This window comes from Plasmodium malariae (assembly GCF_900090045.1).
Source record: "Plasmodium malariae genome assembly, chromosome: 8".
In the NCBI taxonomy this organism is placed as follows: domain Eukaryota; phylum Apicomplexa; class Aconoidasida; order Haemosporida; family Plasmodiidae; genus Plasmodium; species Plasmodium malariae.
The window spans coordinates 2,605,507-2,633,372 of record NC_041782.1 but is presented as its reverse complement, the minus strand read 5'-3'; the positions used below and the strand labels follow the sequence as shown (position 1 = coordinate 2,633,372).

The 27,866-nt window shown below is 18.9% G+C and overlaps 4 protein-coding genes across 4 annotated transcripts; all 4 read right to left on the bottom strand.

Moving 5' to 3' along the window:
• Positions 1-2,556: 2,556 nt before the first annotated feature.
• On the bottom strand, positions 2,557-3,535 carry PmUG01_08060800 (fam-l protein; the record flags this gene model as incomplete). The annotated part of the gene is made up of 2 exons (XM_029004765.1): positions 2,557-3,342; positions 3,449-3,535. 2 exons carry the CDS (start codon positions 3,533-3,535, stop codon positions 2,557-2,559), a joined length of 873 nt encoding a protein of 290 aa, XP_028861422.1.
• A 2,305-nt stretch (positions 3,536-5,840) lies between these two features.
• PmUG01_08060700 (fam-m protein) lies at positions 5,841-6,773 on the bottom strand (the record flags this gene model as incomplete). The annotated part of the gene is made up of 2 exons (XM_029004764.1): positions 5,841-6,560; positions 6,687-6,773. 2 exons carry the CDS (start codon positions 6,771-6,773, stop codon positions 5,841-5,843), a joined length of 807 nt encoding a protein of 268 aa, XP_028861421.1.
• An 11,102-nt stretch (positions 6,774-17,875) lies between these two features.
• PmUG01_08060600 (fam-m protein) lies at positions 17,876-18,749 on the bottom strand (the record flags this gene model as incomplete). Its single annotated transcript, XM_029004763.1, has 2 exons — positions 17,876-18,547; positions 18,675-18,749. 2 exons carry the CDS (start codon positions 18,747-18,749, stop codon positions 17,876-17,878), a joined length of 747 nt encoding a protein of 248 aa, XP_028861420.1.
• A 3,452-nt stretch (positions 18,750-22,201) lies between these two features.
• PmUG01_08060500 (fam-l protein) lies at positions 22,202-23,257 on the bottom strand (the record flags this gene model as incomplete). Its single annotated transcript, XM_029004762.1, has 2 exons — positions 22,202-23,044; positions 23,171-23,257. 2 exons carry the CDS (start codon positions 23,255-23,257, stop codon positions 22,202-22,204), a joined length of 930 nt encoding a protein of 309 aa, XP_028861419.1.
• Positions 23,258-27,866: the final 4,609 nt, after the last annotated feature.

The window sequence follows — 27,866 nt, the reverse complement described above, 5'->3', positions numbered from 1 at the left end:
TTCCTCATTCTTATTATACAAAAATAATTATTAAGATCTAGTTTAACTTGAAAATAACGCACGCATTATAAATATAATAAAAAATGTTATTATATTAATCGATTAATTATTATATATGTAATAATATCTCTAGTAGTATTCAAAAAATATTATATATTCATTAACTACCATTAAAAGTATAATAGAGGAAGAGTAAAAATGCTTTGCATATTGCCTCTCAGAAATATTAAATCCAAAATAGACTTAATAATTATTATTAGTTAGCACAATCAAATAATTATATAAATATTATAGTATAATTTACTTGATTAAAAGTTCATAATCAAATATAAATAACATATATAAATTCACTAAATGACAAATAATCAATTTCATTACTAAAAATGTCATATTATGAAACATACATATATTACATGTGATTTTTATTAAACGTTTCTAATATATGTTCAAACATATTAATACGAATATATAGTTAAAATAAAAACCTGCACTAAATATATCTTTACAGCTGTGTATTTTTTCTTACTAGGACTAATAAAAAAATTAATGTAACGTATTTTCTAATATAATATATACGGAATAAAATAATTATAATAGCTTTTGTGCTATTATAATTCTTTCCAAATTTCAAATTCGTATGCGTATACGTCTTCATTATCTTAATAGTTTCAAATTAATCAGGTAACTTAAGGTATAGAAGTAATTTTTTTCTAGAAAGTTATTTTTATATATAATATTTTCTAAAGCAAAAGAAGAATATAAATATATATTATAAAAAAATAATTATTTTTCGTACATATATATATTGTATAAATAGAAAAAAATATTTTAATAAAATACATAAATATATATGTAAATATATATATTTTTTTTTATTAAAATTCTTATTAGCAATCATTCCTCTTTCACCGTGGATCATTGTACACTTATCATTACATATTCTCTATCTTCTAAAACAATTTTATAGAAAAAAAAATATATTCACATATTATTGTATTCACTCAAAAATACTTTTTAAAGTATATGTATAATAACTAAAGTATATATTAATATTGTATTGATATCTTGATTTTAATTTTTTAAAGAACCGATATATTAAATGGAATTTAATTCTAATTTTTACTAGAAATACAGATTCAAGAGAAAAAACATATTTTATAAGTAATTTATTGAAGCTTTCAAGAAAAAATAGATTAAATTATTAAAGAGAGATTATTAAAACTTCTGATCCCCCCCAAAAAAAAGAAACATTGTTAATTCTTTATGAATTCTCTACAAATAAATTTATCTTTATTACTTTTATTTTTTTTAAGAATTTAAAGATTCATATATAAAGGTATTGAAATTGACATTATAATATATATATTTGTTAAATGCTTCAAAAACAATTTTAGTTATCTATTTAATATATGTATATACACGTATAATAGAAATCTTATGTAAAAAAAAACACTTATGTTACCATATGTTTGTAATAAATATACATTTATTTTAGTTACCCATAATTTTCATATAGCTTTTTACATATATATATATACATTTACACTTTGACCATTGCGTAAAACCAAAAATATGTATATACACAAATAATTTATAAATATATTATTACATTTAATTATTTAATTTAATCTTTCAATAAAGTAAAAAATAAAAATATACATAATAATATATATATTTATAAATTTTCAATATAATATATATTTAAGCAAATACCGCGAAAATGCAATAATTCACAATTAAGCATAATAATAAAATAATATATGGTTTTAACTGCTCATTTATTTTTAAGGATTTATAACTCCAAAATTATTGAAAGTCTATAAATAACATGTATTTAATGACGTTATTATTTTATTATATATTTACAATTTCCATTTAAACCATGAAAAAATAACCATAGGATAAAAAGATATTCACAATAAATATAAGTTATAACACATATTTTATAAAACGTATTCTATAGAATAAACACTAATTATATTTTTGGTAAAAACATAAAATATATATTCATATATATATCTGTTAAACAAAATATATTCACTTCATTTCATTAAATAAAAAATAAATTTCATTTATTTTTAATGTAAATACTATAATATATTTTTATAATTGTATATACATTTAATAATTTTACACCAGAAAAGTGATTAAATAAAAACCATCATTATATATATATCAAATACTAAGTTACAAACGACTTAATTAGAATTATATCAGTTATGCTATTACATATTAATTTTGTTTCATCTAAATATATTTTTCATAAAATTACATACACACTAACAGCTGTATATAATAGGTTATAACATTTAATTAAAATAAAAATATACTTTAAAATATAAATTGAATAACTTTAAAATATTTAAATTTAACGGAAAAAATAACAGAAATAAAAATTTTCTTCTTTTCCATTTAAAAGACTATATAAACACAAGCCAACTTACAAAATTTAAGTAGTTATATCTATTTTTAATAATCATATAATTACTTATATTACAGATAATAATTCATATAGAATATATTTTCGCATGAAGGAACATATTCCTTATTTTACATTTATCTTTTTTTGAACTTAATTTTTTCGTATTTTTTAACTTTTTTATGGTAATAAATAACTCCTGATATAAGTGTTATACCTAGAGTAAAGAAAAGTACGAAATATATGAGAATGAAAAAAAAGTTCCTTGTAACAAAGCTAAATTCTTTTACCTGCTTTCCAGCATTTGTAACTTTTTCAAATTTTACATGTTTTGCAGATATTAACAACCATTTTAAAGGAGGTATACTCAACAACCATTTACCTAAACTTATTCTCATAGCACCTGTAACACCGAGAATTTTCAAAACTTTCAAAAACCCTCTTACAAGTCCACAACTGCATAATAAATCTAATAGGAGAGATACGGATAACAACATCAATAATAATAAAGGTAAGACAATTCTTAATTCATATTTTTTACATATAATTTGTTTGTAAGTCTTGTAACTAATTGCCCTGTTGTTTCTAAGAAAATCTACATAATCAAGTTCTTTGAATATTTTTTTTTCAAGATGGGAATATTTGTTTGTTTCAAATATGCAAGATTTGTTTCTATTATCTTGTTTATATCCATCAGCACTATTTAATTTATTTTTATATAACTGTTTGTTTTTACATTTAATCCTCATTTCATTATGAGTTATATTTGTATTTCTATATTCTTTTTTATTTGGTATATCTGTCTTTAGCTGTATTATATTTGAATCCTTATCCTGTATATATATTCCCAGTGATCTATAAATTATTATATATATTTTACTTCTGTTGTTCTGCTTCTCGTATAGGGATTTATTACCATTACTCTAGAGAACAAATTAAGCATTTAGCATTTATATCAATAGACATTATTATTCTAATAAACACTAAAAATATTAATAATATAGTTATTTTTGAATAATATTATCATACTATATCTATAGGAAAATGACGTATCCAGATTAAAAAGATAAAGATATAAATTTTAATATAAAAAAGTAATTTAATTTTTTGTTCCATTATTTAGATCCCAATATTTTAATATATTTAATGCGAAATTAAATCACCGACAGTACAATATACAACTAATAATAAATTATGTTTAATTAATTTTAAAAAAAAATTTTATTATTGCTTTGTAAAAACATACTGAAATGTATGTAATAATTATACAATTGACAACAGAGATAAAGAAAAATAACATCTAATATATAATATAGAATTGTTTTTTAATTTTACACTTAAAAAACAAATTTGAGTTAATAAATACTTATTATATATAATTTTACTATTTAATATAATAAAGCAATTGAATAATTCTTTATTAAATTTTTTTTGAAAATAAAAAAAAACGTAAATATATAATTTCGTAATATTTTAAAATATTGACATTATGTAGAATATAGAGAGTACAAAAAATATATACTATAGAACATATAGAATGTCGATTATTTATTGCTCCATATATTTGTACAATAACAACTAATTAAACAATCTTCTTTTACTAATAAATATAATTTATCAAAGCTATGTTTTGTAAGAGCATGTTATATATCATAAATAATATTAATTATTACGTTAATATAATAATAGATATAAGGAATAAAATAAACATATTATATGTAACTTTTTGAATTATATTATTTACAGTCCTTGTATTAATTATTGCTTAAGCTTATGCATTCTTTTATAACACATATTATATTTAAATAACTGAATTTATAATGTACTACCAAATATATAAATCATTACGTATTTTATAGTTAAAAAAATTATAATTTTTTCTTTTAGAATAGAGATGTTTATAATTATAATTTTCAATTTATCCTACACCATTATTTGTATAAAAAATATTTTAAACTTTTTCTACTTTTTTTTTTTCTTTAATTAGATATGAATATTTACAAAAAATATAATAAGCAAATATAGTGTAATTCTTATATTACCTATTCAATTATCCGAATGAATGTACTATTTAATGCAATAGTTTAATTCCTTTAATAATATAACTATAAACAATTTTTTTCTTAATAACTTATTTTTATCATATATATTGAAGTAATATTTATAAAAAACAGTTAACTAAAAAATTAGGTAATAGTTATAAGAAAATAATAAATATTTGTATCTTATTATTCATTTTAACAATATAATTACACACAAAATGAATGATATCATACTTAAAACTTTTACCAAATAAGAAATTACTCTAATAATATTTGTTTATATCATAGATATAATCTGAATAACGAAGTTAAAACCTTATCCTATATATATAAATTATATATGAAAAAATAATTTTTTTTTCCATTTATTATTATTTTATATAAAAAATTAGCATTATAAATAATAAGGCATTTTCAGCAGCCAATATAAACTATATGTATTTTATATATCTTTAGAAATATAACCAATAATTACACAATTTATTTATTAATTAATTTTTAATTTAACCTATATTTAATTAATATAAGCAAAATTGAATTAAAAAAATAATTAAGCATAATTATAAAGATATAATTTTTTTTAAATTTTTCATTTAATTGTAATGATTTAGTATAACACGGTTATTAAAGAAAACTGTAAATAATTGATATTTAACAAGTATGTTTTTCAATTGTATGTATATATATATATATATAATTTTACCTTGTTAAAACAGTAAAATAACTATAATTCTGTTAAATATATTTTTACAATTATCACATTCTATAATATATTTTACAAAATACTTATAATACAAAATATATATTGAGTTTTTTAATATTTTAAAAATGTATATATAAACCATATATCGATATAATTATATGTATCAATTTACTTTCATAAAATACAAAGTATGTCACATTTTTTGTTAACAGTAAAATAATAGAACATTTACTTAATGCCTCTAATAAGTAATAATTTTAGTCGAGAAAAAAATATAAGATAAATAGCACTTATTTATTAAATTAAAAATTATTACAATATTCAAAAAAGGTATATTCAGTGTGACTTTATATATTCCCTTAAAGAACAAGCATATATTTTCATAAAAATCAATATAAATACACGAATATATGTATTATTTCAAATATATTTAATATGCTGTGACTAATATATTAAGAATCATATCCCCACACAATAAAATGTTCTAATTCACAACAAAATTAATAAGTTAATTTTTTATTCTGCTTCATCAAAAATCTCATGTATACAACACATGTATTTAAAAAATTATGGTAATCAATGTTTTATTGTGTTACGAATATACCATTAATGATATCAAAAATATTATATAATATTGTTAACATTTTTGCACAAAAATACACACATATTATTTATTTCACTCAGTCATGGACTTAATTTTTTTATATTTTTCATTATTTCGTAAGATCTTAGGAATCGCCACTATAAGTAAGATTCCCAATGAAATTATAAGTACGACAAATATTACTAGATAAAAATATTCCACTCCTGGTATTGGTGCTGCGGTTCCTTGTGCAACTGGCGTTCCTTTTGGTATAATAGTTTCTAGATTTAATGTGCTATATATAAATTCCCAACAAATTTTAAATGGTGTAAAGCTAGAATCTTTAACCAATTCATATGCGCGCAGTACAGGTAATCCTATTCCTGACAATAAAAAAAGAAAAAATATAGCAACACCAAATCCGTAACTTCTAAATTTTAATTTTTCTAAATCTATATCACAAATTCTCCTTTTTTTTTCAAGAAAATGATTATAATCTTTATTTTTGATCAATTTTTTTTCAAAATGGAAATACTTTCCATCAAACATTCCATTATTATTATCTACAACTTCTGTATAGTATTCCTCTTTATTTAGTAAACTTCTATTTGATTGTTTATTTTTATCTTTAACTCGTTTTTCATTATAAGATATATCTTGTTTTTGGTATTCTTCATAATTTCGTTGCCATCCTTTTGGTCTTCCAATATTTGATTCTTTATCTTGTTTGTGTTTTGCTAGTAATCTGTGATTTCTTCTATCTAACATTTTATCATGATCGCAATTCTGATACAAAGATTTGTAAAGAATATTCTAATAAAACAAAAATATATAATGGTTATTTAATAAATAAATAATTTCCTTCTAAAATAAGCATTAATATAAATAAAAAACTACGAATATAAACAAGAAAACTATCCTTAAATAATATTATCATACCAGATCATTGTTAAAATGACGCATCCATTTTAGAAGAAAAATCGTAGAAATTTTAATAAATAACAGTAACTTAATTTTTCGTTCCATTATATATAACTTTAATGCGGTAATATAACAATCAAAAATATATTTAACAATAATATAATATTCGATTAGTCATAAAGCATGATATTATCCTTTATTTAATTTTTTTAGTATTTTTTCGTAAAAAAAAATTAAAAATATGTATCTACAATTTCTTTTTCAGTAGAGGTATAGCAAAGTAAGCTTAAAAATATACTATAGATTTTTTTTTTTTAATGTTAATTATGAAAAAATAATTTTAATAAAAATAATATAATTTGAGTTCATTAATAAATATTAAAAATATATATATATTTTTTATTTAATATAGTAGAGTAAATGATTTTTTTGTTAATTCTGTTAAAAACAAAATAAAAAAGCATATTTATAATTTCTTAATATATTAAAATATGGAATTTATAGAGAATATAGATAGTAAAGAATATAGAGAATTCATTATTTTCCATAATAAGAGAAGTATTAATTATTTCAACGATGTTTTACTATTTATAATTCTAAATTTATAGAAATTATATTTCAGAAAACTGGACAATCTCAAAAAAATATTAATATAACAACGAAATAAAAATAACTATAAAGTAAACAATATTTTTACAACTTTTTATTCTATTTTATTTTTTATATAGTATTTCCATTAGTTTATAAGAAAACATATGAATTGTTTTTTGGTTGATAATACTTCTAAGAAATAAATTTTACAGCAAATTACCGAACATACTCTAAAAGTATATATTTTGAATGTAAATAAAGATATAACGTTAATTTTTGTAATATAAAATTTAAATGTTATATGATTCAATTAGATATAATTTATACTATTAATTCTAAGCGAAAAGTTTGTAATTTTATCAACTTATTTTATTTTTTCATTTAACTTAATATGTATTCTTAAAAAAATTATGATAATAAAATAATAAATATATCAAGCGTGGAGTAAATATATCAAATGCACTAACACATGAAAAATATTCTATGAATAATGTAGTTATTTAAGAATACCATTTGTACAGATGTATATATTTTCTTTTTACCAATATTTTTTATCATAGATATATAATTTGTTTAGTAAATCTATAACTCCGGAAATCACATAAGATAAAATATAAATGAGAAATTATATTTAAAACACCTATATAAATATAAATCTTTACTAATTGAAACATTGATAATGTTATATTAATAATTTATACTTTGGAGGATCATTTTATTATAATTATATAATAACTTCATTCTTCAGCTATAAAGAAATGTTTTTAATTTAGGAAAAATTTTTTTACATCAAATTAATTGTAAAGCACATAGAACTTATACAAATGTTTTAAAAATATAAATTAAATGATCGGTTACAACCAAAAAAAAAAAAAAAAAAAATTGTTTAAAATAAAATTTACTTTACTGCATGAATTAAGTTATAATAATTGTGATTTTATATATCACATTAAACTATTATATATTTAATTAATAATAATCTATATCATACATTTATATATAATTATTATATAAAAAGCGCACATTTTTATAGTGGATATTCAACAATATATTTTTTAAGTATTTATGACTCAACAAAAATATATAATGCATATATAACATGAGTACTAAATCAATTTAAAACAATAAAATATAATACTAAAACAAATATAGAAACATGTGAACTGTTAAAAATATTTATTATATATTTCCTTAATTTTGGGGATTAAAATTTTTTTTTATATTATCCAGGTTCCATAAACAAAAATTTATAAACATTTAACATTTAATTTTTTTTAAGCATAAAATTTCATTAAGCATAGTTGATAAATTCACGAAATACATGATAAATATTGTTTCTAATAACGGGATATTTATTATAACTAGGATTTAATTTAATTTTATCCTAAATATATGGCATATTTAAAGAATTTTACAAGAATAAAAATAACCAGTAAAATGTATAACCAAGTAACAATAATACAGTTATATCCCCTTAGCATTAAATAATGTTCTTAGCACTTGTAATTATAATATATATAACAAATTTCCTAATTTAGTAAAAAATGTAATAAAAAAAATATAGGTGAATAAATTTTTGTAGAGTAAATAATAATATAATTCTCATATATAATGTATATCTAAAATATTTGTTCTCGATAAAATCCGTATATTACCTTTAATATATATATAGGACTAAATCCCATCTATAATATTTTTTCAAAAAAAATATATTTATCACTGCAAGTGTCTTACATAAAACAGATGTCCATTTGTTGTATAATTTGTTGTCTTCATCACTTGAACTATTATTATCCTTACACTAACCCTTTCTATTATATTCTGATTCAGTATTATTATCTACATTGTTTTAATCAACATATCCTTCTTAAAATAACATATCTTTAATTCTTTATTACTTCTTTCTTTTTTATTTTCTACTAATAATATATAACTTCTTCAATATAATATTTCATTTGCACGGTTATAATTATCTAAATATTTATCAAAGATACACTACATTGAAAAGTAAATGTCATAATTACTAGTATGGGATAAATTTACGTATGCGTAATGATAATATTTTTATAAATATATAATATCACGAAGCGTCAAAACATAAAAATAAAATTTTTGTAATATTATTATACCAAGTAGCTTAAATGATAACACATGCAATTAATAAGGATAAAAGTAACAGTTTTAACTAAAATAAATTTTTTTTTACTTCCATTCATGTTAGAATTATTTAGTTTTATAGTATACATAATTAGGTACAAAATTTAATGTATATTTACAAGATAGTTACAAAAGCGTATACATATTTTCATTCTTATATAATACATTTTTTTTTCAAAAAAACGTATTCAACTGTATAAATAAAGCGCAAATATAATCTATAAAAAATAAAAGAAAATATTTAAAATATTTTTATAATTAATTCCAGTAACGTTACTTTAAAAAAAAAAAAAATTAGATAAAATAAATTTTAGCAAAACTAATTTTATTCATAATCGCTCAATATGTATACATATTTTAATATTCTATCAGAACAATTCTGTATTAATATTATGAATATTTCTCAGAATAAACATAAAATAAAATGATTTTTTGGAACGTGCATATATTTTATTTTATATTTAGAATAGAAAAAAATATTTGGTAAGAATAGATACATTAGCATATATTAGGAGCATCGTTATTTATTTTAATTTTACCTTTCCTAATTATAAGTTTACTTTATTGTAAATATTACTTATTTTACTTATGTTTTATAATTGAAAAACATAATCTATTTTTATAACATATAATAATGTTCAAATAATGGAAAAAAAATAAAACAAAATAAATATCCTTATAGCACAAATTATAATATAACATGCATCATATATCTATATCATGTAGAATATTTATAACCAAATAATTTAAAAAAAATTTTCTATCATCTAATTCACTTACAAATTTTTTATGTTTAAAAAAGTACCATCCAAATTAGCAGTTATATTTTCTTATTATATTATTATAAAAGGGATACTATAGTTTTTGTATTATTTAAAATAATGCATAATATTTATTATGAGTAAAATAAAATTTATAAAATTTAAATATCAATAATATTTTTTTTTTTCCTTAAAAAATATATAAATTTATAATTTCCTTGAAAATGTAACATTAAAAAAACAGAATAAAAATATAAATTTAGGAAATAAAAAAAAAAAATTTTAAATATCATGATAATTATAAAAAAAAATTATAATTAAAGAATATTTTGTATAAAATAACTTACCTCTAAAAATAAAATAGCTAAGAAATTCGAAAAAATAATATATAATATATTATGTAGTAAAAATCAAGGGATCAAAACGATATAATAATTTATTTTCTCGGAATTTTTATAGAGATGTAAATGCTGTACTTATTTTTTATTTATGTATAAATATGTACTACATAGAATCATATACTAAATTGCAATATTTATGTAAATAACTTAAATATAATATATTATATATTTGGTAAAATATATCTATAAATAAGAAATATTTATACTACATTTTGTTTTCCTAATATAATGAATGTAGATAATTGTAAAAATATAATATATTAAATATATTTCTAATTTTAATATAAAATATTGATATTAGCTTTTCTTATCAAATTACTTTTCTAAAAAATAATTAAATATGTACGTAAAAAATCATTAAATTTTTATTATGTTATAAAATATATATTACTTAACACTACAACAAAAATGTAAGGTAATTATTTTATTAATTCATGTGATTATATGTATATAGTGCATATATTTATATAGATAGATATACACATATTTAATAAGGTTCTTGGCTTAAGAACATTAAATGTTTGTTTCACTTGGATTACCTTCTGTCAATATATACAATTTTGTTCTTATATAAAAGAGTATACAACACAACTTAATATATAATACCATCTATTGTGTAGAATATGTAATCATAATAATTACATAAACTTATAAGCTTATTTTGAATAATTATTTACTATATTTTAAAATATCTAATCTAGTTTTCAATTTTTATATTCATTAGCACTTTTTAAATTATTTTATGGAGTTTATATTTATTAAAATATTTACTCCTATAAGATTTAAATAATTATTCATATGCATCAAAATGAATGAATAATCAATAAATAATTGTCATTTTTTCTTGAAATATTTAATTAGTTTTTGAGTAAATGTATATAGCATAAATGAATGCGATTATTAAATATATATATTTGTTTTATGTATGTATGTATATCTATTAATTCATATATGTATATTTAGTTAATCCCTAAATATTTTTTACCATCTTGTAGATATAATGTCACTTGTAACTATTTTTTTTTCATAAATATGCCTTTTATTATAATACATTATGTTTCTTTTAATTGTTTATGTTCTATATATTACAATAACAATGAGTTATATGACTTTGTACATATCAGAATTTTGGTTAAGTATAAATTAAAGTATGTAATATATTATTTTCAGAAAAATTATTATTTTCAAATTTTTTCATTAAGTAATATTTTTACAATTACTTTATTACAGAAGTACCAAACTTTTACTACAATACAATTACAAATGTGATATCTACTAAATTATCTCTACACAAACATATATATGTTAAATTAATCGCTAATGTGCGTATCATTACAAGATTTTTCTCCGACTGTTTTATGCTGCTATATGGCCTTAGTGTAATTTAATTTTTCTATACATTTTTAACAGTTTTACATTATATATATACTTACATATATATACCTAATGTAATTCTTATAAGAAAAAAAAAAATTAAAGTATAACTGTTATCTTTATTTATGTTCCTAATGTGTTCATTCTTTATATTCATAGTTGCATTCAAAATTTCCATACGCATACTATTTACTATTATATGTTTATGCATCCTTACATACTTGCTTATCTATGGTGAAAATTATGAACATATGCATCAACATAAATTAGAGTTTATGTATATGTACACTTATTTACATATATTAAATATTTTCATCATATTACAACAAACTAATGCTTTTTCGGGTTCCACATATACCTTTACTCACTATACTTTTGTATTTTGTATATTCTTTTATTTTCTATATGCATGCTTACGATTAATTCACTAATTAATTTCCATTTAAAGATCTTTAACAGATGTAATCAAAAGTACGTTAACAATTTTTGCATAATAGAAAATGGGCTTCATTTAAACGAATTCCTGTTCCAACTAATTAATTTAAACAGCTCGCGTTCAAGTGACTTATAATGCATATTTTTTTTTTAATCTCTTTTCTTTAGTAACATCCTTAAGAAAAGCAACGTTTTCAAAGATATTCTTGCATTGTTAGTATTCTCCATTGTCATTTATATGAATTTTATTATCCGTCCCATTCCCTCTTATGTATATGAACTTATTCTAGATTGTTCACATCTATAACACATGAACATAAATTGGTAATGTTAGTAATGTCATGTAAATAAATTTCCTATATGCAAAAGTATGTTTATATATATATGTATATATATGTGCATGTTTCCCATATTATGACTTTTCATTATAAATAATCTAACATATACAAGGAAAGATAGTATAGAAAAACTTATATATATACGGGTATATGTTATTCACAGATAAGCATCTTAACATGAATAATTCTATCCTATTAACGTGAATAGATATTAACTCAGTAGTGTTCTCAAATTGTTTTATTTATTGACACAAAATTGAATTCCTATTATAAATTCCTTATTCCTTTTATTTTGCTTTAAACATATTAAATAAGCATTAGTATCTTTATGAAAGTATTATTCCCATGGATTATTTATTCACGTTACACATGCATGGTACAACAACATAAATAAAAATTTATACATATATGTACGAAGCTCAGAAATAATAACGAATTGCTTTATTGATTACATAAAATGAAATAGATAAATCAAGCTGTAAAATGTGAATCTTATTTGTTTTATTAGATATTATTGCTTTTATGTAAGAAAAGATGCTTCCATAAATCATGTTAATAACATAGATAATTAATTCAAAGTAATTTTTCATGTTTAAAAATAAATATGCGATTTTTAAAATATAAGAAAGTATATGTGTTTAAGTATATTAATTCGTACCTTACATTATGTAAGTATACATATGTACATGTACGCACACTCCTATATGCATTTACATACATACATACATATTCTTATGCGCATGTAAATATACACAAATGTATGCACATACATATGTACACAGTATAGCAGCATGATTCACACATATAAATTCTTTGAAAATAATTTTGTTCAACTCTTATGTCACCGATTCCCAAGAAACTACATAATTATAGGTTTAGTTTTTCGAAATTTTGCACTTTCATACATGCATTGGAAAGAAAAAATAAATTAGAAAAATGGTGTAGAAAAATACACTAACATTTTTTGTTTGTCCTTTTTGAATAACACATTTATGTGTATATGCAACTTTGTTTTCAAAAAAACTTCGTAAGATCTGTTTGAACAATGAAAAAAATAGGGACATAAAATGTTTTCTTAAAATACCCAATTATACACATGTTTTTGTATCAATATCAATCATGTTTTATGTTATTTACCTTTTTTTTATATTCTTAGAGTTTTGCATGACCTTGTCCGAAAATGATTTTCTTCTTCTACATTCTTTCCTTTTTCAACATAACCTGCATTCTGGATAAATAAGACATCTTGATAGTAGTGAAGGGAACCTAAAAAAAGAAAGCGTACATCTCGTTAATATAATACTGAAAATCTTTACATATACATAATGTTCATTTACTTAATTTTCTTATTTTATATTTATTAAGGTACTCGTGCGTGCACTACGTTAATTCTTATAGATATAATGAAAATTGATACCCTAAGTACAGAAAATAAAAAAAAATTTCCATTTTTAATTGCGCATATAAAAACAATTATTATATAAGTTCAAAGTTATTTACACAATTCGGTGGCATTACCATAACTATAAAACTCAAATTTAGCTCTACACTATTTTTAAAAATTCGTGCTTGAATTCCATTAAAGTTTAATAATTTCGTATTTTATAATTTTAATTTTTCAAAAATTAATTACAAGAAAAAAAAAGAAAAAACAAATGAGGTAGAAGGAATAAATAAAAATGTGAAATAATAGGGAAATATTAATATGTTAAGTAAAGAACTTTTAAGGAATATATATATACATATAATAAATGTTATTCACACATATAAACATGTAAATACTTAAAATCCATTAAAGTGTAAGTTAATAAAAAATATATATATTTTAGAGGGTAATAATGGCATATAAAAATTAAAAACATAATATCCAGAAGATCCATAAAAGAGCATTTTCTTTTATTTTTTGGGAGAATAATTTAACTTTTTTAAGATATTAAATTTATACCTTCTAATATATATAATTATCTTTCCCTTTGGTGGCTTTAGCAAAAATTAAATTTGTTGTTTGTAATTAACTTAATGTATTCTATAAAAATACAAATAAATTAAGAGCTAATAGCACTAAGTAACAATCATAAATATATAAAAACAATTTTTTTCAATTTTATAAAAATTTTATTATCATATTTACTATTTGGTTTATGCAGTTTTTATAAAAATAATTTTTATTCCTTATACAAAAGAATATTTCTGTAATATTTTTCTTTATGTTATCCTGTAAGAGTGTTCTTCAATTTTGTTGTATTTTGTAATTCTATATAATACTTGAATTTGAATTATTAATATTTTTATATATTTCCATACAAATAAAAAAAATTAGAACAATGTAATTTTAGTATAATTTATTTTCAAAAACAAGAAATAATTAATTATCTATAAATTCTAAATAACAAAAATTTATTAAAATATTATGACATTTTGAATAAAGCGACAATTAATACATAACAATATAAAGGTAATGATATGAAGTAACTATCAGCATTCTTTGAATACTAAAATGAACATTTACTTATTTTAGTTTTTTTACATGTATATACGTATAATACTATGATATAATAAAATTAATTATTTTTCTATTTTTATATCTCATTTCTTTTCTATTTCTTAGTAATTTAACTATATGAAAATTACTCTACACGAAAAAAAAGAAAAAATGTATACATAACAATTCGAAAACTCATGCATGCGATGAAATTAATACATTTATAAGTATCCTCAATTTACGTTAAAAATTTTAGTCAAGAAAATCTTATAGCATGTTTTTTTTTTTATACATCAAAAATAAAAAATTAGGAAACGTTACAAATCTTTATGAAATATTATACGTAAACAACAAAGATATATATATTTTTTAAACTTTTTAATGCTTACTGGTATGTATTTCATGTATATAATTTTTTTTTCACATACTGTACTATAACATTTTCTCATAAAAATATTGCCATTACTACAAACTCAAAGTATTTTTAATACTTGATTAATTATATTAATATATAATAGGAGCAACTTATTATAACTGTATGCATATATAGGTGAGTACTCAATATAAAATATTTAATTATAAAGAATATTTTGTAAAAGTTAGAACTTCATATTATCATTATGAAATACTCCTATTTCGTTGTTAGCAGATTGTGAAAATATATATATTTTATTGCATATTCCAAAATTTTTACAGTAAACTAAAAGAAACCATAAATTTTTTTCATCTTATACACACCGTAAAAATAATATAATTATGTATTCTCAAAAAAATTCAAATACCTCATTTTTAAAAGAACTACCATGATATAAACCGAAAAATTATTAATATAAATTTTTCCTGAATTATCTACATTCAGAAGAATGAACTCATTTTTAAATTCATATATTTTACATACTCCAAGATACATAAATGTATAATTTTCTACTATACAGATAAAAAAATAAAACAAATTACTAAAAAATATATAACCAAGAATTTATAAATAATGGTATTGTATTAATACATAATGCTATAGAAAGTACGTAATATATGATGTTCGCTGCACTACTATATTCCGAGTTAGAAGCAAAAATAAAATTATAAAGCCTTATAATTTATTATTGAACTCATAAAAAATTCCAAAAATAATAAAATGGAATATTTAAAAAATACTTTAAAAAAATTATTCATACATAAAACTATAGAAATATGGAATTCTTAATAACACGCAAATTATAATTAAAATATATAGTAGTTACTTTTCTACTGTATAGATTGCAACGAAAATATTAAATACCTTATTCAAAAATTAAGTAAAAAAGATGGAATTTTAATTCATATAAAATCGAAAAATATAAAAAATTTAATTCTAAAATATTTAAAATACGAATTTATTTCTCCATGAGTAAAATTACTAATATTTTCACATAATTAAAAAACAGATATTTTGTATATATAAAATTATTTAATAACTGCAAACTATGATGTTAAATTTTCAATAAACACATTTTCACTAAAAAGAAAAGTTTTGTCTTATGTAAATAAAAAACATTTGCCTAGTTTTTATTTATTCACAATATACTATCTGATAAGTTATGTAATTTTTTTTGATAAATAATGAAAAGTACGTATATTTAAAATTAGTACCAACTAGTAAAATAAAAAGATATATGTTATAAAAAGTATACATAAATATTATAAATAATATTTAGAAAAGAAAATAAGTATATCAATAGATCATTTATTAATATCTAATTGAATTTAATTCATTAGATTAATAAGAGAACAACATAAAAAATAAGAACTACATGCTCTATATTTAATTATAAATTTTCAACATAATTTATATATAAATATTTTACTAATACTCCAGTTAGTACAACAGTTAGGAACCAAATTAATAGGACAAATGATTTTAAGAATTCATTTAAACTTAGTGATTGATAATCTTAAATTTAGTATTATATTATAGTTAATCTATAATTAAAATATATATTATTTATTTATATATCTACATTTTTACATTTCCTTGGCATAAAATAAGCTAAAAGTCTGTTAAACAGATATTTTGAATATATTAGTTTTATAATATGTTTTACATGGACGCATTTTATGCAATAAATATTAAGTTCATTCCTATGAATAGAACAAAAATATATATACATGTATCAACATAATGAGATACATATACTTTTTTTCATTAAATACAAAACAACACACATTCATTATTAATTTAAAAATAAAATATTTTCTTAATAATTTTATAAAATAATAATTTTAGGCGCAGCGAGATACAATAAAGTAATCATAATTTTTTAGTATACTTCTAAATTATTTAACTTCTATATAATTATGTAAATTGCGCTATTATATATTCTTATTAGAGCACAACCAAATATATTTCATAGATATATATTTAATATCATAAATATATGTGCTATACCATAATATTTGAGCTATAAAAATAATTTAAAATGAAAATTCAAAAACATTAATACATTAAAATTGACAAGAAAGGAAGAATATATATTTCTGTTGCTTTGTATCAAAGAGACTAGATATACATGTAGCTTTATAATACTTTAGGAAATATATATATTCATATTAAGTATATCAATAAAGTTGTTTAATTTATTACTTCATATTAAAGTTTTTAGTGAAAGAAAAACATTCATTTTTATTCATTTTACTCCGTCATTAACTTAATTCTATTATATTTTTCATTGTTTCTTAAAATCTTATTAATGACTATTATAACTATTACAGATAATATAATAATAATTACACTGAATAATCCTATATAAATATAGAAATTTTTTTCATTTCCCAGGCTCTTTAGAGCATTATGCAAACTTTTCAATAATTCATTTTTTTCCATCCATTTATCTACAGTTTCCATAAATGGTAATCGTGGTAATACGGATAATCCTATTCCCAAAAAGAAAAAAAGTAAAAATAGAGCAATTCCAACTTTGTATTTTCTAAGTTTTATTTTTCTTAAGGATATATCACAAATTCTTCTTTTTTTTTCAAGAAAATGTTCATAATCTTTATTTTTAATCCATTTTCTTTCAAAATGGAAATGCTTCCCATCAAATATTCCATTATTGTAATCTGTAACTTGAGTATAATAATGAGCCATATTCAATAAATTTCTATTAGATTCTTTTTTTTCCGTCCATTTTTCATTATTACATATATTTTTTTTTTCGTATTTTACATTATGTGGTACATCCTTTTTTAAATATACAATTTTTGAATCCTTGAGCTTTTCATATTCTCCTAGTAATCTATAAGTTCTTGCATCTAATTTATTACTATTGTAATAATTGTCTTCCAAAAATTTACTAAAATATCTCTAAATGAACAAGGTAGATATTTATTATTTAGATATATAAATAAACTATTATTACAAAATATTATTAACAAATATATAACATAAAAGTTAAGAATAATACAAAAATATTTAAATAACGTTATCATACCACATCAATGTTAAAATGATATATCCAAGTTAAAAGAATAAACGCACCAATATTAGTAAATATAACTATCTTCATATTTATTTTTAAAATATACATGTTAAATATTCCAATATATTAAGTAAAAAAAAAAATTAATAATAATATTATATACCTCTAGTGATATGAAAATCTATATTTATTAAAAAAATTATTTTTATTATTTCTTCGTAAACATATAGTAAATATACATGAATATAATATGCTTTTCCACATATTCAACGTAAGATAACTTTAAAAATAGATTATGAGATTTTTAATTTAATTCTAATACAATAAAAAAAACTTTCATTAAAATAAAAAAATTTGAATTGATTCATAAATATATGCAATATATAATTTATTCATATAATGTAATGAACTAATTAAACGATTCTTTTATTAGTAATTTTTAGAATATATAGAAAAATAAATATGCGATTTCTTATTTTATGTAAATATTAAGTTTATCTATTATACAGAATGTAGAGAATATATAAAATATATTTCTCGACATAATAGGATAACAATTATCAATTCTAAAAATGGTATCCTATTAATAATTCAAATTTTATAAACACTTTTTTTAAAAACTAATTATGTATAATTATAATAAAATTAATTATAAAAGAAAAAAATAACATATGAAATGTTAATTATAACACTTCCATTAATTAGTACTCATGAACATAAAATGGTTTAGTGTCTCTATTTTTTTTAAAAAATCAAATTTATAAGATCTACATAATCTACAGAGTACTGTCAATTCTCAAAGAAAATTCAAACTAATTTTTTCTTTTTTTGTAGAATAAATTTTAAAAGTTACACTTTTTAATTTATTCATTTATTTTCTAAATGAAAATTTTGAGTATTCATATATCTAAAATTTTAATTTCTTTTTAATTAATTATATACTCATAGAAGATATACTAATATATTAAAAAAAAAAAAAGAAAAATATATGCTAATGGAAAAACCTCTACAGAAATATCATATTCACTAGCATTAATTTAAGTTTTTTCCAGAATAAATTTAAAAATAAGGATAATATATATTGCGTATAATATGTACATAACAAATAAGAAGGAATAATAATACAATTTATTAAAATGTATTTTTTAGTATTTTTTTGCTGCAATTTTTAACGACAAGTTATTTTTCATTTATTCCGTTACAAATATATAAGATTACGAACGCATTTCAAAGTTACAAAATAGTAAATCGACCTGAATATATAAATAAATAATATTATTTTAAAAATGTATTTAACAACAAAATTTTATAATATAGTAATATTTATTACCTTATGCATTGAAACTCTAGGAGTAATAAATATTAAAATAATATTTGGTATAAAAATTTATTTAATCGTCTGAAATATAACATAATGTTATTGTTCTTAGAAAATATGATTTTCTCAAAATAATAATTAAAAAATTAGAAAAAGGATATTACAAAAGTTGTCATTAAAATTTCATATATTTACACAATATATGCATTTATCGTGACTTTTATGAAGATTATTATTAATCTACCTTGAACTGTTACTATGAATTAATCGCTCAACACTTATTCCCATATCAGATGTTACTAAATAAAGTGTAAAACCGTCCATATATAAATTCTAAAATTATAAAAAGTACATTTTCTATTTTAATTTTGTTAAACAATTACTTATTAATAACTTTTTCTATTTTATAAATATTCATGATTTCTAAAGGTTTTTCGAGCAGTTATTTTTAAAATAATGTATAATTTTTTAAATTATTTATGTTTTTGCTAAATTAAATAATAATGTAAAAATAGATTAATTACTTTATAAATCATTTATTCTTCTGTATTTTTAATATATATATATCATATGTGAACTGTTCTATTATATATATATATATTGATATAAACATTTTATTATTATATCATTCATTTGTTGATTCATATAATTTTTTTCAAGATTATCTTATAAATCTATTATTTATACCAATATATATTATACTTTTAGTTTATGAAATTTTCAAATATATAAGTATTTAAAGTAATTAAATTTTTTTTTTTTTTATTATCATATAAAATATAGTTAACATATTTTTACACTGACAATGGGAATATTACTATGCCTTTTTATTTTTTAATGCTTGCAAATTCTTCAATATACATAATATAATAGTATTACACTTATTTAAAACTTTTACAAAAAATGTAGATATTTTTTTTAATAGACTTAATTAAAACTCATGTTATCAAAAAGAGGAATATAATATACTCATAAATTATTTATAGAAAAATAATTTTTTTTTTAATTTCATTTTATTTAAAAAAGAAACTTCATTAATATAAATTAATTGGCAATTTTCCATATGAAGTGCATATAATTTTATACAACTTTAAAATGATGATAATTATTTACATAATATATAAATAAACATAAAACATTTGAAAATATATATAATAATTAGAATTTCGAATTATTGTGTGAATGTAAAAGAATTATATATTTATGCATTACTTCTAATCATATTTTACCTTTTTGGGTATATATAAATGTCTTACAAATTTTACTATACTAATAAAAATAAATGTATTTACGCATATTATTTATTAATATATCATTACTTTCAATTCATTAATTTAAACTTTAAATATTGTAAAAAATATAAGTTATATGTTCTATATTTATAAATTTTTAATATAATATATATTTAATTCATTTATGCCATATAGAATTTATACTAGAATTCACCACAATAATGAATTAATAAATCATAGTAACTCTCAAAATAATTGTGAATATTTAAAATTCTGAAGATTCTGAACTATTATATGTATCCTAAATTTAATAAAAATATATTATTATTTATTTTTGTATTTTATTTTTTTTATCATTCAAAAAAAAAATAAAAATTCTGTAAAAAGTGATTTACAATGAAATCGTTCCATAACGTATTCTCATAAAACTTATTTTATGTATTATATATATACATCAATAAAACAAAATGCCTTTTCTTCATATCATTGAAAAAAAAACAAGACACATATTTTTAAATTTAAATATTATCAAAAATTTTTCATAATAAGTCGCAAATTATTTATTTTAGAATATAAACAGATAAAAAAATGTAAAAAAGTATTATTTATGGATAAAATATAAATTAACACAAAAAATAAATAAAATTATACAAATTTCCTATTATATATTAATAATAACGAACAAATACATAATCTTAGAAGGAATATACTGAAATATAAAATTATATGCATTAAATCAAAATAGTCAACTAAGCTGAGACAATAACTTAAACTAGAAATTAAAAAATATTAAAACATTCTAAGTGACAGAAAAAATAGAAATACCTTTTTTTACTGGTATCTATCAATTAAACCAGTTATATATACATACATCTATAAACTTTAATCAATTATGAGTGTATGTATTATCAATACTATTCTAAATACTGCTTATACTAAATCATATTAATGATCTCATTATAGAAAAAATATATTGATTATTACAAATTTTACCTTTTCATGTATTTAATTTTTTCATATTTTTTAACTTTTTTATGATAATAAATAAGTCCTGATATAAGAATTATACTTAATATGAAGATAGGCACAAAATATATAAGAAATCCCAAAAAACCTGATACACAGTAGTTTCTCACTTTGCGTACTCCAGCATTTGATGTTTCTACCAAAGCTTTTGTGAACGGATTTAAAGATGGCTTCGTCAAAAAGGCATATAAGTATGCAAAGGCGGAAGAAATTTCTGACTTTTCGAACACATTTGTAATATTATCAATATGTGAAAACAATGGATTACGAGTAAGAGTACTAACAGTTACGGAAGGTGAAAGAAGAATTATTAATTTAAACAAACCACGCGAAAGCCCACATCCACAAAAATGATCTAATATGAATGATACTGCTAATACCAAAAACAGCAATAAAGGTAAAGCTATTCGTAATCCGCATTTTTTAAGCAATATTTTTTTGTAAATCTTATCACTAATTGTCCTGCTGTTTTTAAGAAAATCTACGTAATCAAGTTCCTTGAATATTTTCTTTTCTAAATGGGAATATTTTTTTGTTTCAAATATACAAGATTTATTATTCAGACTTTTTTTATTGCGTCTTGCATTTGTTGATAAACTTCCATTTATGTGTTTCTTTTTTCCTACTTCACCTTCTTCATTACTAGATATATCTTCTTTATAGTTCACGCCATTTGGAGACTCTTCTTTTAAACAGAAAAAACTTAAATCTCTATCCTGCTTATATTTTGCCAATAAACGATAATTTGTTGTATAAATTTTTCTACGATGATTATAGCATTCATTCAATGATTTATTATGCATACTCTAAAAAAAAAAAAAAAAATTATTATGTATTCAAATAAATAATACCATACTAAAAACAAGTACTAACAAAAATAAAACTCAAAATATACAAATAATACATAAAAATTTATGTAAAATTATTATAACCAAATAAACGTCAAATTGATATATCCAACTTAAAATAATAAATGTAACAATTTTAATAAATAACAGTGGCTTAATTTTTTGCTTCATTATAGAGAACGTTAAAATTAAAATATACTAAACTAGGATTCAGTTAAAAATATAATATTCTTTGAATGATAAAGAACACTGTTATTTTTTAATTAACGTGATTTCTTTTATTTTTTTGTAAAATCATAATAAAAAGTTTTTAAGTACAATTAATTTTACAACAGATAAAAAAAAAAAATAATTTCAGAAACAACATATAAAATTTTTCTATTAAAATAGTTTTTGAAAAAATGCTATTAATTAAAATAATACAAATTTAGTTAATTAATAGATATTCAGAGTACATAAATTATTCCTTTATTATACTGAAACAATTAAATAATTTTCTTATCAATACTCATCAGAAAAAAAAAATATATATTTTTAATTAATATTTATATATATTGAGTATATAGAGAATATAGAATGTAGAGAATATAGATAATTCTTTCCTCTACATATCAGGAGAAATGTCACTTATTTAAATGATATTTTCCTATTAATAATACTAACATATTGAATAATATATTTTACAAACTGTTTATCTCTAAAAAAAATATTAATTATTATGCCACCATAATAATAGTAAGAAGAAAACAAACAATTAATATTTTGTACAAATTGTTTTTATTATTATATGTAGTATTGTAATTATATACTCCATAAATATACACATCTTTTTATGATCTATAATATATTTTAAATGTCAGATATGACAAATCACGTAACCAAATAAAAAACAGTAAATTTCAAAGGTAAATAAAGACCATGCTTTTATGTTTGTAATATTATTTTTTGATTGATATGGAATTTAAATAGTTATATTTTATATTATTTTTTATAAATGAAAAGTTTGTAAATTGTTATGTTTATTTATATATATCTTGTTTTAACTAATATAAATATTCAGAAGATATATAATAAATAAAAATAGAGTAATAGTTATATAATTTATAATGACTTAAGTACAATGCTGATAGAAAAAAGTTTTTGTTTAATTATGTCAAATGCATACATAAACATAATTTTTTGTTATCATATATATTATCGCAGCTATTTAAGTAAATCATATAAAATAGAATTAACTCGCGTAATTATATAGGATAAAATGTAAAATGATAAATTTTTATAGAAGTCCTGATTTAAATATAAAGCTTCATGTATTCTGAAGTTGATAATGTTCTATTAATAATTAATTTTAAAAGGAAAATTATATTATTATTTAATTATAATTTCATACCTTAACTATAAAAAAATCTAGAAATTTATTTATAGGTTTTTACATCAAATAAATTATTAAATATGTAATTTTCTAAATAATTTTTTATGAGGACGTTCTGTTATGTTTGAATTTAAATAAAAATATAATGTTAACACAGAAAGTGAAATAGATTATATTTAGTTAAATAAAAAAATTGCAGACATATTAAAATTAAATGTTATATCTCATACATTTATTAATAAGAAAAAAATGAAAACTTACAAACTTTAAAAAAAAAAAAAGAAGAGCAATTGTTATAAATCTAAATTACTTCATTAACCGAGTGAGATTATATAATTTTTAAAATTACATAACAGTTTAAAAGTTCCACCTATATTATATTACAAATCCAAATGAAACAATTACATAAATAATTTTTGCATATAAAAGACTTATTTTTATTCTAATTATGCGGAAATTTAAATTGCACATTTTATTAAATTTAAAAAGATATATTATATATATGTGTTCAGAATAATTTATTGTAATACAAATGAAATATAGAAACATTAAGACTGTTAATATTATTTAATATATGTCTTTTTACTTTTATGTACCAACATATACTTGTAAAATATATAGATTCTATAAGAAATAATTTATAAGTATGCAACAATTAATTTTCGTTAACTTATTTTGATTAAGCATAGGAAAACATCATTACATACATGAAAAAAATATTTCTGAAAAAAATCTGTCATTTTTTACCAGACTTAAATTTTAACTCATCCTACTTCAGTGGCTTATTTAAGAATTTTAACAGCACATAAAACATTAAAATGTTTAAAAGGTGACTAACAGCAGTACAGTTGAGACTCCTCTTGATAATTAAATAATTATGTCATTAATGCTCGCTCTAATATATATTAAACATTTTCCAATTAAATAAGAAATAAAAAACTAATGAAAATTTTATAAACTAAAAGTATTCCATGGAGTACATTATAAAGTTTTACTCATTCATTCTTAAGGTTTTAAACGTTCTTTCTTAATATAACAGGTGTAATTTCTGCTTTTATGCATAGGAATAAATATTCCTTATAGTTATTTAAAAGAAATATATCTAGCACTACATATGACTTGAATATAACAGATATTCACTTCATGAATAATTTTTTAGATGCATTCATCTAATTGCCATTATCTTTACACTAATTCTTTCCATCATCTTTTAATTCAACATTAACTCTTCATTGTATGGATCACCATATACATCAACATATAACATCTTTATTTCTATTTTATTTCTTCTCTTCTCTTTTTCTAAAAATAATATAACAAGTTTTGAGTCAAAAATTCCATGCCCACAATTATAATTGTCTAAAGGCATATAAAAAGTGTATTACAATGAAAAGTAATTTTCATTATTATTTATAATGTGATAAATTTGCTTACGAACAATGAAAACTGTCTTATAAATAAACTTATGTTTATATAACATGCAGCATCAAAAACATAAAGTAAATTTCATGCTAACGTACTATACTGCACATATTAAGTATGGACATATACAATTAAAAAGGATAAATATAAGCGATTTTGCTAATATATAATATTTATTTTTTCCATTAAAATTGGATTTATTTAACTTTATAATACATCTATTTATGTAAAAAGCTTACAGCATATTGACAATTTAGTGACATAGGTGTATAGTAATTTCTGTAGCTATTTTATTTTTTTTTTTAAAAAAAAATTAAATTGCATAAATAAAATGCAAAGTATAAAAAACCTCAGATGCTTTTAAAAATACTTTTATAAATACTTCCAGTAAATTTATTTATATAAAAGCTATGTCAAAATGATATTCAGGAAAACTAATTATATTAATGAATTCTTAAAAAGCATATATATATTCATAGCCTAACAGAACAGTTCTAAATTTTTGTTATTTATACTTTTCAGAAAAGAAATAAAATGACTTTTCTCGTACACAGAAATTTTATTTTATAATTAGAAAAAAAAAATTAGTTGTGTTCAGCATAAGCATTTTAGCATATGTCAGGAATATACTTATTACATTTTAGCTGAACATCCTAATAATAAGCTTATATGTCCGTATCTTTTATACCTTTTAAACATTATATTACAATCAAAGAACGCAAATTATTGTATTGTATATAATAGTATTCATAGGATGGAAAGAAATAATTAAAAGAAAATTTTATATTTATAGCACAAATTATAATCTAATATTTGCACATACATGTAACATGCAGAATATTTGTACTAGAATAATTTTAAAATTGTATTCTAAAATTTAATTCAAATAAATAATTCTAATATTTTAAAGAGTTCTATCCAATTTAACGCTTTTACACAATTGTATGTTATTATTATAAATAGAATACTATAATTTCTATATAATTAAAAAAAAATTATTTTATTCATTATGACTAAAATAAAATTTATTATATTTAAGAATTAATATCTATTTTTTAATTTTTTATTTTTTTTTAAAAAAAATATTAATTTATAATATATAGAGCAATGGTAATATTAAAAAAACATAATAACCATGCAATATTATATGTAATATGAATACATATTTATTAATTATGATTATAAAAAAAAAAAATTATAATAAAAAAACTATTTTAAATAAATTAATTTACATCAAAAAATAGGATAATTAAGAAGTTTTAAAAGATAGTATATAATATGTAATATAACATATAATAACATTTAGAAAAAACGATTATGAATTATTTTCGTTTTTGTTACTTTCATGCAGGAAATAATAATACATATTACCTTTATTGGTATATAAATAAATATTTCTTAATATATCATATTAAAATTTAGCTGTTATTAAAACTACTCATATAAAATAAATTAGATTTTTAAAGAAATGTACTTATTAAATCAACAATATTTGTATTCCATACGGTGTGTTTAATATAGTAAACATAGATAATTATAAAAATGTAATATCATAAATATATTATCTTAATTTTATAATAATAAATTGATATTAATTTGGGTAACTAATGCACTTTTCTAAAAAATAATTAATTATAAATAAATATAAAATATTTTAAAATTTTGCGTATTCTACATAATATATATTACCCTGTAGAATTAAAGAAAAATAAGATAATTATTATTTTATTTTATGTTTTCTTATATATGTACATTACATATATTTATATATTCAGATATAAACATAATTAATAATACTTTTAGTTTAAAACGTTTACATGGTTCTTTCATTTATATAAACTTTTTCAAAGTTTACAAACTTGTTTTTATATAAAAAAGGATAACACCACAATTTGGCAATTAATACTACCTATTATAAAATTTATTTAATTATAAAATTTACATTAGCATATGAGCTTTTTTTTAATAATTACTTTCTAAGCTTTT